At 40.2% G+C, this 13701-nt stretch overlaps 6 protein-coding genes across 6 annotated transcripts; 3 read left to right on the top strand and 3 right to left on the bottom strand.

Annotated features, from left to right (window-relative positions):
- Nucleotides 1-589: 589 nt before the first annotated feature.
- On the top strand, nt 590-2472 carry GLAREA_09187 (MFS general substrate transporter; the record flags this gene model as incomplete). Its single annotated transcript, XM_008078148.1, has 4 exons — nt 590-1110; nt 1177-1249; nt 1324-1707; nt 1756-2472. The coding sequence occupies 4 exons, from the start codon at nt 590-592 to the stop codon at nt 2470-2472; spliced, it is 1695 nt and encodes a 564-aa protein (XP_008076339.1).
- Nucleotides 2473-2862: 390 nt separating this feature from the next.
- On the bottom strand, nt 2863-3123 carry GLAREA_09188 (uncharacterized protein; the record flags this gene model as incomplete). Its single annotated transcript, XM_008078149.1, has 1 exon — nt 2863-3123. The coding sequence occupies one exon, from the start codon at nt 3121-3123 to the stop codon at nt 2863-2865; it is 261 nt and encodes an 86-aa protein (XP_008076340.1).
- Nucleotides 3124-3465: 342 nt separating this feature from the next.
- GLAREA_09189 (FAD-dependent isoamyl alcohol oxidase) lies at nt 3466-3741 on the top strand (the record flags this gene model as incomplete). The annotated part of the gene is made up of 1 exon (XM_008078150.1): nt 3466-3741. The coding sequence occupies one exon, from the start codon at nt 3466-3468 to the stop codon at nt 3739-3741; it is 276 nt and encodes a 91-aa protein (XP_008076341.1).
- Nucleotides 3742-5035: 1294 nt separating this feature from the next.
- On the top strand, nt 5036-5968 carry GLAREA_09190 (uncharacterized protein; the record flags this gene model as incomplete). Its single annotated transcript, XM_008078151.1, has 1 exon — nt 5036-5968. One exon carries the CDS (start codon nt 5036-5038, stop codon nt 5966-5968), a length of 933 nt encoding a protein of 310 aa, XP_008076342.1.
- Nucleotides 5969-8570: 2602 nt separating this feature from the next.
- GLAREA_09191 (Cytochrome P450) lies at nt 8571-9263 on the bottom strand (the record flags this gene model as incomplete). The annotated part of the gene is made up of 2 exons (XM_008078152.1): nt 8571-9020; nt 9078-9263. 2 exons carry the CDS (start codon nt 9261-9263, stop codon nt 8571-8573), a joined length of 636 nt encoding a protein of 211 aa, XP_008076343.1.
- A 2286-nt stretch (nt 9264-11549) lies between these two features.
- Nucleotides 11550-11867, bottom strand: GLAREA_09192 (uncharacterized protein; the record flags this gene model as incomplete). Its single annotated transcript, XM_008078153.1, has 1 exon — nt 11550-11867. The coding sequence occupies one exon, from the start codon at nt 11865-11867 to the stop codon at nt 11550-11552; it is 318 nt and encodes a 105-aa protein (XP_008076344.1).
- Between the last annotated feature and the right edge of the window lie 1834 nt (nt 11868-13701).

Below are 13701 nucleotides of genomic sequence, written 5' to 3' on the forward strand. Positions count from 1 at the left end.
GATAAAGTCCCAAAAAGTTTGGACCGAACGATTAAATCGGAGTACAGCCAGCTCAAACTTCCAGTGCTCGTGATATAATGCCGTTAAGTCTCTTCGAACTCTTACCAAAATGCATAAAATGCATTTGAGATCACACTGAAATTTCTCGCTCGCGTGACAAGGCATGTACATCGAGCGTCATAATTGGGAACACGAGTTACATTCTCTCACATGCAGCCCGATATCATCATGAGAGTACGTTACAGTTGCCGCAGATTATTTGTGAGAAAGAGGAAACGAAAATATTACGGGTGTAGAAGATAAATTCCCGGCACACCAACCGGGCAGTTCGCCCCCCTGAGATTGCTCTGTTTTAAGCGAGAATACAACGCGGAGGTTTTTTTTCCGCCCTATTCCTTGCTGCCAAATATGCAGTAACTTCCTGCTGATACTTACCATCCCATTTTTGTCTAGAGCTCCAGAAAAAGATGTCGATTCTGTGGCGTTGAAACTACGAACGTCCATTCTACTCGTATCCCAGCATTTTTTCTACACCTTCGATTTGGACCAATCAAGCGCAGGCAGCTCCGGCAGTCTTCATCATTCTCAAATGACGCGACTATCAGAACCGCAAGACGACAGTGATCTCGCGATATCAAACCCGCAAGAGCCACAAGTAACGTTACCGGACGAAAAAATCGACACGAAAATCGAACCTCTCGAACCGCTTCCCACGAAACGAGGATGGAGGTTCTGGCTCATCTTCCCAGGCTTATGTTTTGCGATTCTACTAGCCGCGCTTGATACTGCAATCGTAGCTACCGTTCTGCCAACTATTGCCGCCGAACTTAACTCTGGTTCTTTGTTCATTTGGGCAATCAATGGATATTTCGTTGGTATTGCGGCTGTTCAGCCCATGTATGGCCAATTTTCTGATATCTATGGACGGAGATGGCCTATGCTTATATCGGTCGCGATTTTTGCCCTCGGCAGTGGATTGTGTGGAGGTGCTACTTCGACTGTGATGCTTATTGCTGCGAGAGTTGTGCAGGGTCTTGGTGCCGGAGGGATATTTGCGTTAGTAGAAATCATTGTGGCGGATCTTGTCCCGTTACGAGAGAGACAACAATTGTAAGTTTGAAAGATCCGATTGTCTCCGGAGACGCAACAAAAGGGATATGTGTTGACTTTCTCCAGCATGGCAGCCATTCAAGCATTCTTTGCATTGGGAACATTCGTCGGCCCTGTTATCGGTGGAACAATTGTGACGGTTAGTTTCTCTACCTGGTTTTCCCACTTCCATGTGTATACTTGCTGTGACGGCTACTAAGCCTTCACTTACAGCACTCTTCTTGGAGATGGGTATTTTATATAAATCTTCCCGTTGCTGGAGTTGCGCTGGTACTGCTCTTCATCTTCCTACAAATGCACCACAAGCGCGAAGGTACAAGATTACAAAGAATGCTTAGAGTTCACTATCTAGGCCATAGTATTCTGATAGCATCCGTCGTGGTAATTTTGATCCCTCTGACTTGGGGAGGCACCAAATACAGTTGGTCATCCTACCGAGTCTTGGTACCGCTTTTCCTTGGATTCGCGGGTTTGTTCATCTTCGCTGCATACCAAGTATACGTTGCCAAAGACTTAGCTTCAGTCCCCCCTCGTTTGTTCGGAAACAGCGTATCAACACTTGCCTTTGTCATGACTTTAATTCATGGTATCTGCATGGTCAGTAAATTTCCAATCTTTATGACATCCAATACTGACATTTTCTAGTCATGGCTCAGTTTCTTCCTTCCGGTATATTTCCAAGTCCTACTCGAAGTTACCCCGGAAATGTCTGGAGCCTATCTCCTCGCCACCGTTATCCCCCTCATGCCAGCAGCAATGTTTGGCGGCTGGTACATTACCAAGACCGGTCGCTATAAGCCCGCTCTCATTGCAGGATGGGTTTCCTTCTCGCTAGCCGCTGGGCTCTTTACCACCCTCGACAGCACATCATCGCCTGGTAAATGGATAGTTTTCCAAGCTTTCGGCGGAATTGGCGGCGGTCTGATTCTCACTACTACAATCCCAGCAATCCAAGGATCCCTAGAAGAAAAAGACGTCGGACTAGCAACAGCAATTTGGTCTTTCGTACGATCACTAGGTACAATTTGGGGAGGAGCAATTCCTGCGGTGATATTCAGTTCTAGGTTTGATGAATTGTCCTACCGTATTAGCGATCCAGCAGTCCGATCACTCCTAGAACGCGGTGGAGCTTACGAACATGCCATTGCATCTTTTACACAGTCTTTTAACGACAACCCGATATTGAAGGCTCAGATCATTGATGTTTATACCGAAGCACTCAAGCGAGTATGGCAGGTTCTGATTGCGTTTACTTTGGCAGGTGTGCCTCTTTCGATAATTATTAAGGAGGTTGAGTTGAGGACGACGTTGGTCACAGAATATGGGTTGAAGGTCAAAGAGAAAGACGAGGATGGAGTTTGAAATCAAAGTACGGACTCCATGATTGTCGTGGATTCTGTACGTGAAGAGTCGGAGGTCATCCTGTAGATAAAGAAAGCTGTAAATAAGCATTTGGTTTGTATTTAATCAAAATCTCGCCTCCATATATAAATCCGTTTGTGACCCATTTTCAGAGGAATGATTTTGTACTCGGTGGGACACTTAAGTTCGACATATACGTGAAATAAAGCTCTCACAGGATGTCGAAAATAAAATATATGCTATTATACAGGAACTCTGACCTATAGTATTCCGTCAAGCTAGCTTCGGAGCACCCGTGGAGGATAAATACGTGAATTCCGGGTGAACCTAATCAAATTAATAACAGAAGGTTTACCTTGAGGTGGGATTGCCAGCACTTGAAGGTGGAGGTCATTCGATTCTCTCCACGAGCCATGGCTGGTTACTGATAATGCTCTTGAGTGGGAAGTTATTACCATGGACGGACGCCATCTGGTCGCAACTCCATCTAAGAACTCTGATCTGTACTGGGCTCTCAGTGGAAGTGGTTCTTGGAACTATGCGGTCATTCTTTCTCTTACCGCCAGAGCGTATTAAGGATAGCATTATTGGTGGTGCTTCCCTCGCGTTCAATGATACTAAGGTTGGCGCTGATCGGTTTTGGGACGTCATAGGAGCTTTCCATAGTCTTCTATCTCCGTTTTTGGACAATAGTGGATACTCATTCCTTGATCTTCTCACACAGCACGTTTTCTAGATCGCCGCTACGAATATGCCTAGTGCAGACGTCGCCAAAGTTAACGCCATGCTAAAGCCCTTTCTAAGGGACCTCACGAAGCGTGGCATAGATTATTAATATACGCCTACTGTGTCGCAAAGCTATTTTTATGATTACTCATCACTACTTTGACCTCTACCGGAAGGCGTTATTGGTTATACACCATTTGTGGATAGCCGAATAATTCCTCGCAACCTGGTTTAAATGCAACTATAAATCGCGGTATCACTAATACTATGCGTAACGCTACTCTAGGTCCGAACGCTAATCCAATGCCATATATGACTCTTATTAGTCTCAAGAACTTGCCGCACCCAGATAACTCAGTGCATCCATCCTGGCGTGATGCTCTCCTATTCTGTGCCCCTGATCGGAACTGGGACAACACCTCCCCACTAGCTGTAATGAAGCAGCGTGTAGACTACGTAGATGTACAGCAGCCTATGCTTGATGCAGCCACTCCTGGCGGTGGATCTTATGGTAATGAGGTCAGCTGGAAACTAGAGAACTAGCGAGACGACATGTATGGCTCCAACTATCCGAAACTGCTTCAAATCAAGCAGAAGTACGACCCTCAATCCTTGCTCTACGTCACTCATGGTGTAGACAGTGATGTGTGGTATGAGTATCAAAGCCAACGGTTGTGTCGAACTTGACGTTTGGGGAAGTTTGCTAATTCTTTGGTGGAAAGCTCTTTACGTAGAGCGGTAGGCGGTAAAATTAATGTTAGACAACAGTGATGTAGAAGCCAGGCGGATCAATATTATGAAGCTTTTGCTACAGATTTTCATAGACGGGATAAAAACTCAAGTAAGCAAATTATTATTCTGAGATCTATAGCTTTCCACTGGAAATAAGAAGACAACTGATTGACATGTACTGACTAGCAATTTCTCCTAAAGTATACTTGTTCTTTCGTCAATAACCTTCTAATACTATACAGATGTGTGGGGGCATAAAGCAAATCTAGCGAAACGTGGCAGTGACAATAATCTAATTTTCTAGATTTCTTTTCTCAGGCATTATTTGGCAGAGCTAACTTCACTTAAATTCAAGTAGAGAATATAGGCTTTTTACATTGAGAACAGTTCCATGTAGTACCAGCGAGATCCATTATGTAATTTCCAATCTATAAAGAAGAAATAAAGATATTTTCCTTCTATGCATACTGATAGTCTCTATGGAGGCTATAGATATAAATACAACGCAGGAAAACCCCCAATACAATATTGAAGGTAAAGATAATAGATTGGATTTACAATGTATCAAGTTCCAGGAGGACTACCTTCTACAGTAAGATATATAAATTGATCGCATAGATGAAACAAGTTGTGTGCGTGGACTTGATCCTTGAGCTACATCAGACAATTAGAAACAAAGTTCAACCAAACATTATTCCTATAACCTGTCATCTTTAGAAATACAATGAATTCACGGTTCTCGATTGATGTTCGTTGTACTTTGTTCACAGATAACCGCGAGACGGCTGGTAAGGTTGATGTTAGCATAGTATTATAAACTACTATCTATCTAGTTACGTTAAAAAAGCTACTACTAAGATACTTACCTAGATATACAACGATGAATTTAGCGACATGACCCTCGGGCTCCAAGGCTCGTCTCGGTACGCTACCTATAGTGTAGGGGGAAAGATCAAGCACGTGCTAGGCGCCAATCCATGTCGTCGCTTACTAGCGTTGGTTAGTTGTAATACCGGTATATCACTGACCACCTATAAGTCAGAGCCAACCTATCCGCTAAAATCACAAAATTTAGCCTAGGTACTTGACATAAGACACGACAGGAATGTCCTTCATCCGCAAACGGACTTTGTTCACGGGTGCCCTCTCTCTTGGTGTCACAGGTAGCATCGCGATAATCTTTGGCAAGCGTTATCTTGACCAGTCCTGTCCACGAGTTCCTATCACCAAACTTCCGAAATCAAGCGCCTGCCGGAATCTCATAGATGGCACAACCGTCACGGCTGCATACACTCCTCATGGGCTTCAAAATGGAGGTTTACTTTCGTCATGGTCAGGTCGTAAACAACATGACCGCTGGATCCATTCCTTCTCCGCTCTCCAAATCGAACTTCCAACCTCGCTGCTTGCAGGATACAGAGGCGACGCCAGCAAAGATGATGCAGAGACCTTGATGCGAAATTTTCTCCATGCGTTTTTGATCGCAAGATCCAACGGACCAGATGGATGGTTATTGGACAAGGAGGTACCTCCGTTATCTTTCGAGCCCGGGAGCCACCTGTATGGGAACCACGACTCGTTTATTGCTTTCTTACTGGGAACATGGAACTCTACTCGAGGGAATACGAGAGGGTTGCAACCCACATGTCTGCCTGCAGCTGCTTTCGAACCTTCCGCGAGATTCCCATCAAATGCTGCGCTTGTTCAAGAAAGTCCTACGGATTCAGCTGGTGCTGTCATGTACTGGCACAATCCTGTGAGCTTGGTAAAAAGAGTGGACAAAGCAGCGGACTATGGATTGCCGTGGCGGTTTATGCTGGGAGGATTTCAGGAGTGGATTGTTGAGAAGGTGTCGGATGACAAGGTGAGAGTGACTTATGTAATGCTCGAATGCTCTGAGACGAGACCGGAGTTTAAACATATGCCAGCCCCAGGTTACGAAGCTCATGTATTATATGGACAATATCTGCTTGATGGAGCAGTTCGAGAGATGAACAGAGTATCATTGAAGCAAAAAAGAAATGAAGCAAGCCCTTAGGTCACTTTCTACGACTGTTATTATTTAGTTTACCAACATACTTTCTTACTCTCATACGGACGTCCACGCACAATGCTGCCATTAATTGTTCAGCAAAACATTTCGTCGTGCTTGCCTCCGTTTGGCACCAATTTTAAACCAGTTATTTGCGTTGGAGTTGAGGGCCTATCGTTTTTCAAGGGTGTACTGTAAAGTCTCACTCAGTGTGCGGGATGAAAAACTCCGCGCACCCCCGAGTCACTCACAACCACATCAACGCCACCGAGCCAGGTAAGTACCTAGGTACGTGCAAGGGCAGTGCACCTTTGTCTTTTGACGGAGTAGGAAACGGCGCGCGCTGCCAAATAGATTAAGCTGAGCTTCGAGGAGCAACTTACTTGACTCAAAGGGGATACAGTATGGCACTCCACCAAGCATCCACGGGATCCTGAAATAAATATGACATATCTCGAGGTAATGGGAAACAGAAAGTTATTATATTCATTGCAATCATTTGAAAACTTCGAAAATCCATCGTAAACCCCTGGGTGAAAGAAATACTAGGTCCAAGATGTCGCCACCAAGTTAAAGCTTTCCTACCACCCAGCCGGCCTTCATCATGAAGGTAAAGTCTCCGAACAATTTTTGTGAAGCTTTGGTTTGACCAATGTAGGGACAATTGATGGGTCAGTTTCCTTGTGGTGACATTCATACTGAATCGACCCTGGTCGCTGTGGTATGTGTCGCACCAGAATGGCAGTTCAGAGGAGACTGACGCTTTGATACAGCCTTTTTTCCACGGGATCGGTGAAGTCAGTTGAGGGCTTCGAACCTAAGATGGATCTCGAAATGGCCGCCGGACACGATTGGTTTCGTATCGATGCCGATAAAAGGCATGGTCGCCTAAGCATTTCCGCTGTGGTATCTGACGAGCAAAACCAACATGTTCGGATCATCGCCGACTGTACTCTGGGCCTTAACGAACACGGGATGCCTTCCCTCATGGGTGATCCAAATTTCACGCAGAGTCCTTTCGGTCACGGAAGTATGGTCGATCTTCTCACTTCTCATTTAGGGATTACCTAAAAGTTGGTCAGTTGAGTAAATTAGACTCGACGTGGGCTGTGATTCTTACAAAGCGGTTGATAGTATGTTGTTCGTTAGTAGCTTGCGTTTTATCAAGAAGAAACTGGGCCTTTTGCTGAGATCCACTGCTCGAGAGTCATTTCTGGAACAGGGATTGTTTGAAGCTATGAAGAGGTTAAATATCTAGCTTGAAGTTCTAACATTGTCAAATAAAAGTAGCTAGCTGGTTTTTGAATGCGCCGGATTGCTTTTGTGCAAATATTCAGGGCGTGATTTTTAGATCTACGGTCAGGAAATAAGTGAGGCACTGAAATGTAACAGTCTGTTTTTCTTCTTCATACCATAGGCCAAGCTCACCAGACCTGTCTGTATCGTTTCACAAAGTTACTATATAGGTTAACTCCGCTCATTTGTTCTTGGTTGGTGATGCTGTCTTGCGTTGTTGTGGCTGCAGCAATTCCGACATACTTTATGTATTATACGTTGCTTGTAAATCCGACTATTTGTTGTGGGGTGGTTCAACCCCTTACTTAAAAGGCATTGTTTTATTACTTCAAAAACGATTTAATTTGTCAGTAGAGCTCACCCTTATTTTCATTGAGCAGTTTTGTTGTCTTCTTCACCCTCTCAACCATACTCTGCCTTGATGATACTTCCACTCTTCTTAGAACATTTGGGCAGACCAGAAATGATCACTTTTGTTACCGCAGATTATGGTTGAGTGACTTGTGAGATCGGATAAGAGTAACGGTTATGTGCTGACATGAGTCTGGCAGATTAAATCCCCGATAAGTCTTCATATGTAGTGTGTAATTTAAAATATCATTTAATCGCACTGATTCAAAGCAAATCCGGCTTCCAAACAGTGTTCCAATCTTAATTACTCCATCATTTCAAGCTTTCAAGCTGGGACGACAGCTATTCTCGTCCCATTTCGACTCTCAACAGTCATCTTAGTCTCCTCTACACATTTGTACACCGGATCTTTGTTATGCACCTCTTTGAACTCTTGAGCAATCCTAACTAGCAAGTATGTAAGCTGAGCGAGCACCGATTGTTGAGCTGGACAGATCACAATTCCACCAATGAACAGAGAATACTGGCGTTTTGCCTCCCGTAAAGGTCGATTTGGTGCCTAACGCGAAGGTTTGAACTCTTCGGAATCAGGGCCGTAGATCTGGGAATTTCGTCGCATAGCGTAAAGCTCCATCTCGATAATGGTCCCTTGTGCGACCTAGAGTGGCAATAGCTGGTCGGGACCTCCACCGACAGGTAAAACCTAGAAAATTCATGCTTAGCAACATCGGCAAGGATGGACGGGGCGGAGTTATTTCTGAGAAACATTCTGGAAGAGAAACATAATCTAAAAGGTTTTTTTACTCACAGTGTCCTTCAACGCAATTCGCAAGATTCGAGTTCCGGGGACGTGCAAACGAAGTGACTCGTTAACAACCGCTTTAGCATATTTGAGGTCCTTGATCAACTCAAAGGTGAGTTTTTGATCTCCAATCTCCGCAACTTCTCTGCGTAGCTCCCCTCAACAGTCTATGTGACGAGCTAGCTCGAACACGATGTTGCCGATAGCTAGTGCAGAGGTGTCGCGAGCGGGGAAAAAAACATTGAGAGTTTGAGCCCTCAAGTAAGCTGCATCCTGATTTTCCATTGCCATTTGATGAAGGAGAATGCACTTCTTCTTGACACCTTCCTCTTCCTCCTCTCCTGTCTTGCCTGCTGCCTGTAATTTTCTTGCTCGTTCAATAGCGAGGTGCACATTTTTGTCAACGAATTTGTGGACTTTTTGGTAATTGGGTTTGAAAGTGGGATCGAGCTTAAAGAGAGGTCTTAGAGGCCCAGCGACGAGACGCAATGCAAGACCTGTCAGACAATGGTCGAACGATTCAATAAACTCCAATTCCTCTGGAGGCGTTGTTGGTAAGAGCGAATTAACGGATTGGCCAAGGATAAACTCCGATGAAGTATCCAAGAACTAACTCTCGCGTTAGCAAAACCAGAGGAGAAGAGTCTGTGCGGTTTTTGGACTCACCAATCTTTTTGCCAGTGGCAACATGTCAAACTCACTGCCATCTCGCGGGAAAAGCGCCAGGAATCTCTCAACAAATGTTTTAAAGTATTCCAAATCCGTAATCTCAAAGCGAGTAAACGTTGGCCTAATGAGAGCACGCGCGTGCCTCCAAGGTTGTCCATCATCAGTAAAAACGCCATTTTCCATAAATGGAGAAGTAACGCCCTGACGTGCGGGGGTATAGTGTATTATAGTGTCGTGTCGGGCTAAAACCTACTTTTCTAGAAAAGCGTGTAGGTATAAATATTAAGTAGTGTTTCTATAGTAATTCGATATCTAAAATTTCTAAGAGATAATTCTACTATAGTCGCTAATATAGCCCTACTTTTATAACCTCACTATCGCTACCTCGCTATTACTACCTCGCTATTACTAAATATTACGATATTACTAGGTATACTATATAACTATCTTAAAAAAATTTAAATTATACTTTATACCTTAGTATAAATAGTTATATTATTCTTTAAGTTAAGTAAAGTAAGCTCTTTAAAGAATAATTTTAAAATTATAATAGCGAGAGTATAATAGTAAGAGTATAATAGTAAGAATACGACAATAAGGGTATAGTAGCGAGAGTATAATAGCGAGAGTATAATAGCGAGGCTATAATAGTAAGGTAGCGATAGCGAGGTAAGGTATAAGTAGAAATAGTCTTAAAATCTAATATTAAAAGTAGTAACCTAGTACTAATCTTATTTAAGTATATAAAGAAAATTAGTAGGGGTTTTCCTATTAAAATTCTTCTTTCTAAAAAGCTCGATTTACTAAAAAGCTAGTTTAGCCCGATACGACACTATAATACACTATACAGGGGCCACTCTCGAATTATTAAAATTTGTCGCGGAAGATTCTTCTCACTCGATATTTGTACCATTTTTTGCTGACACAAACACTTCATCTCAGAAGTCGGCCTATATTTTCGGTGGATCTTCACAAATTTATCCGTACGTTCTCCCCGAAGCGTTCTAATCCCTAGAAATTCAGAAAAGCGAAGACGTCAAGTCCGAGGAGTAGATCACAAAGGAAGTTCCTAGCAGGCTTGCACCCATGAGCGCGCTAAGCATTCTTGAAGCGATGATAAAGCGAGATCTTTTCTACGACTTTGAATACAGCCCAAATCGTGATCAAGATTCCGACAACCTCGAAGGAGCGAACCATATTAGGCGATATTTCTGCCAAGTCTGTCTCGGGATGTAAGATCTTATCACCAAGAAAGTTATCGAGTAAAATATGAATACTCACGAGTTCGAAAACCAAGCTTTATGTTGTAAGAGTTTGTTCAGACCGATCCTTCAGCACATGAATTCTGAAAAGTAGAAATAATACTAAACTAGACCTCCCAAATTAGCTTGTATAATTCATTTCTCGGACACTACGGAGTTTTTTTCCCCGACCCGCAAACGAATTGTTATCATCGCTTTCAAATTCATCATAGTGTTTTTCGGACCGCCGCGGACCTGGCGCACGTCGGGTATACTGGTACTATTTGGTCTATTATTCTTACGGGACCTCGTTTTCCGATGAATACCAAAGGCCGCCGACTCCTGACATTCTATACAGTCTGGCGGAGGACAAATAAGTGGCAGTCGAACCAGAACAGTTCTTCGACTAAGTTGACGAAATCTCATAATTTAGTGGATCAACTTAGAACATTATGACTATTTCGTTAACTGTTTTCAGTAAATAAGATTTTTTAAGCTCTATTCGAAGTCGACTTGTTAACTAGTTTAAGATTTTCGGGTGAGCTCATTTTGTCCTCCGCGAGACAGCGAAACCTAAGACAATCGGGAGAAGCTCAAACATGGTCGCATAATCCTGCTTTACCCCTCTTTTGATATAATGCACGCAATTGGGATTAGTCACATGCTTCAAAATTGTCTTGGGGAGGTATTCTTTCTCTATCGACTTTCAACTCGGCGCTGACGCCAAACAAACTATTACCGTCGTAGTAACCTTCTAACAGCTTCCGCCCACAGACACTTCGCGTACCAATAATGGAGCCAAGGCGCATATTCAGCCCACGAATCGCGGTTTACAAGTGGGTTGCATCGAAAACACTCAATAGACAGCTCGACGTACCCGCCTTTCTTCTCTGTTTGCAATACACCCGCCCTTTCATCCTCCTCCACGTTACGTATTCGTTCATGTCGAGTAACGACAAACCGCTGTGACCCCGAAAACACTCTGTGGTCTGAACCAAAGCCATAATCAATATAACTTGGTGCCGGGTCTGAGTGCGTCTGGATATGTTTGTCGACGACAGCAAAGTCAAAGAACATGTCGCCAACGGAAGCGAGTTTGGTTTTCGAAATATCGTTGCTCCTCCAGATTACATTTTTCGTGGGCATGTCAGGGAGTGCTAAAAATGAGGTTATTAAATGTAAAACTACATTGTTTCTCAAGAATGAGAAGTTTCTTTTAGTGATTTTTTTACATACCCGTATAAATCGCCGGCAGAAGAGGATGGAAAGTCCTCATAGCCCATCCTTCCATAAAGAATACCCATCCACCAAAGAACCCTTTCGTGAGAAGTGCCAGAATGGCCTCGTCCTGCAATCCTGATACCACAGAAGGCGATACTCTTACGGAAACCCTATCACCTTTTGTAATGTGATTGCGTGGGTTTACCACACGAAACGTAGGAGAAGTGAGAAATGCTTGTGAGGCAGTCCAGTCGAACCTAAGGGCGCGGAATATCGAGAAATATGAGCTGCGCGGATGGAGATTTAGACGAGGTCTTGAGGCCATTTGTAGTGACTGTAATTAGAAGTTCGCTTTACATTAATTCAATTAATAGCTTTTTGATATTAGGGAAGAAATATATAATATAGAGAAAATCTAAAACTTTGTTAGATAACGCGATATACGTAAGGGCGTAAGAAATTAGCAAATAGTTTATTATGTAAAAAGCGGAATTTTTATTTCCGTACTTAAGCGAAGACTTCTAAAGAGAGAGAAAAGAAATAATATATAATAAAGAGGTTTTTTTATAAGATAGAATCTAGTAGTTAAAGAGAAGACTTTATAACTATATAAAGTAATATATTATAAACTATACTTTTAGTTAAAGTAGTAATTAATTATAATATCTTATAATTACTAATTATTAAAAGTATTATACTACTTAATTAAGTTAGTAAGTTATATAGTATAATACTAAGATAGTAATTTATAAATCTTAGTTAACTTTAAAGAAATTATTATTTATTAATATTATAAGAGTATATTTACTAATTAGACTATATATTTAAATTAAGTAAATTTAACTTTAACTATAACTAGATTTAAAGAACTATAAGTTTTAAAATACTATAATTTATAACTAAAATAAATAGTTTTTCTACTTTATAAATTATAATAAATATTTTATAGTTAAATCTTAAAATATAGAATATAAAGATTACTTAATAAAGAAGAGATATTTTAAGAGATTAAGACTAGAAGAAATAAATAGATATAGAGAAATAATATATTATAACTATACTAAAAGTAAAATAAGTAACTTTATACTATAAAAATACTATAAAGAAAACTTTAAAAAAATAAAATATAATAATATTTTAAAATTTCTATTTATTAAAAAGAATACTATTAAAAATAGTACTTTATTATAGTAAAGTATATATATAAAGATATAGTAAGTTAGATTTATATAGTTAAATACTAGTAGTAGTTTTTAAAAAAAAGTTACTATATAAATAAATAATTAATAAGTTTAATAAATAGAAATAGACCTTTACTAAAGTTTAAAGTATAGTGTAATTAACTTTAATAAGTTTAAAGTTAATACTAAGAAGATAAACTACTTTATTTTCTTTAAATATATTTTAAATAATTTAATTAAAATCTCTAAAACTATTTACTTCTTTATAATAAACCAGATTACTTTAACGTTCTAGATTACTATAATAGTTTTAATTATAGTAACTAAAGTAATATTAACTACTAGAAAAGTCTTTACTTAACTTTTTTACTATATCTTTTTTATAAACTACTAAGTTTAATAAGTAGATAAAAAGCTAGTAAATTAATTAGTTAAAAAAAAGCTAATTATAGAGTTTATAAAAGTATATACTATTAAAATAAAGTAAGATAGTTTAAATAAAAGTTTAGATTATAAGCTATAGATTTTAAATAATATTATAACTAAAATAGTATTTATTATAAAGAAATAATATATATATAAAAGATTTAGTATAGTAGTTAAGAAGTATAAGTATTAGGTAATAAATACTTATATTATACTATAGTACTTGTAAAGAGTCTATAGTGAGTATAGAATATTCTAGAAAGATATATTACTAAAGTCGTAAATTGAATTTCTAAGCGAATATTCTAGAATAAGAATATTACTAATATTCTTATTAATATTAATAATAGTAACTAGTTAATTTCTAATATATAGAATCTTCTAGAATAAGGATTTCTACTATATAAGGGTTCTTTAGTTCTAAGTAGATAGCTTCTCTCTCTAAGTAATTTAAGTCTTTTATATTCGAACCTTAAGTCTCGCGACTACGATAATTACCGCTATTCTCCTTACGTTATATCTATATATATTATATATATATATATATATACC

Source organism: Glarea lozoyensis (assembly GCF_000409485.1).
Source record: "Glarea lozoyensis ATCC 20868 chromosome Unknown GLAREA1, whole genome shotgun sequence".
Taxonomy (NCBI): Eukaryota; Fungi; Ascomycota; class Leotiomycetes; order Helotiales; family Helotiaceae; genus Glarea; species Glarea lozoyensis.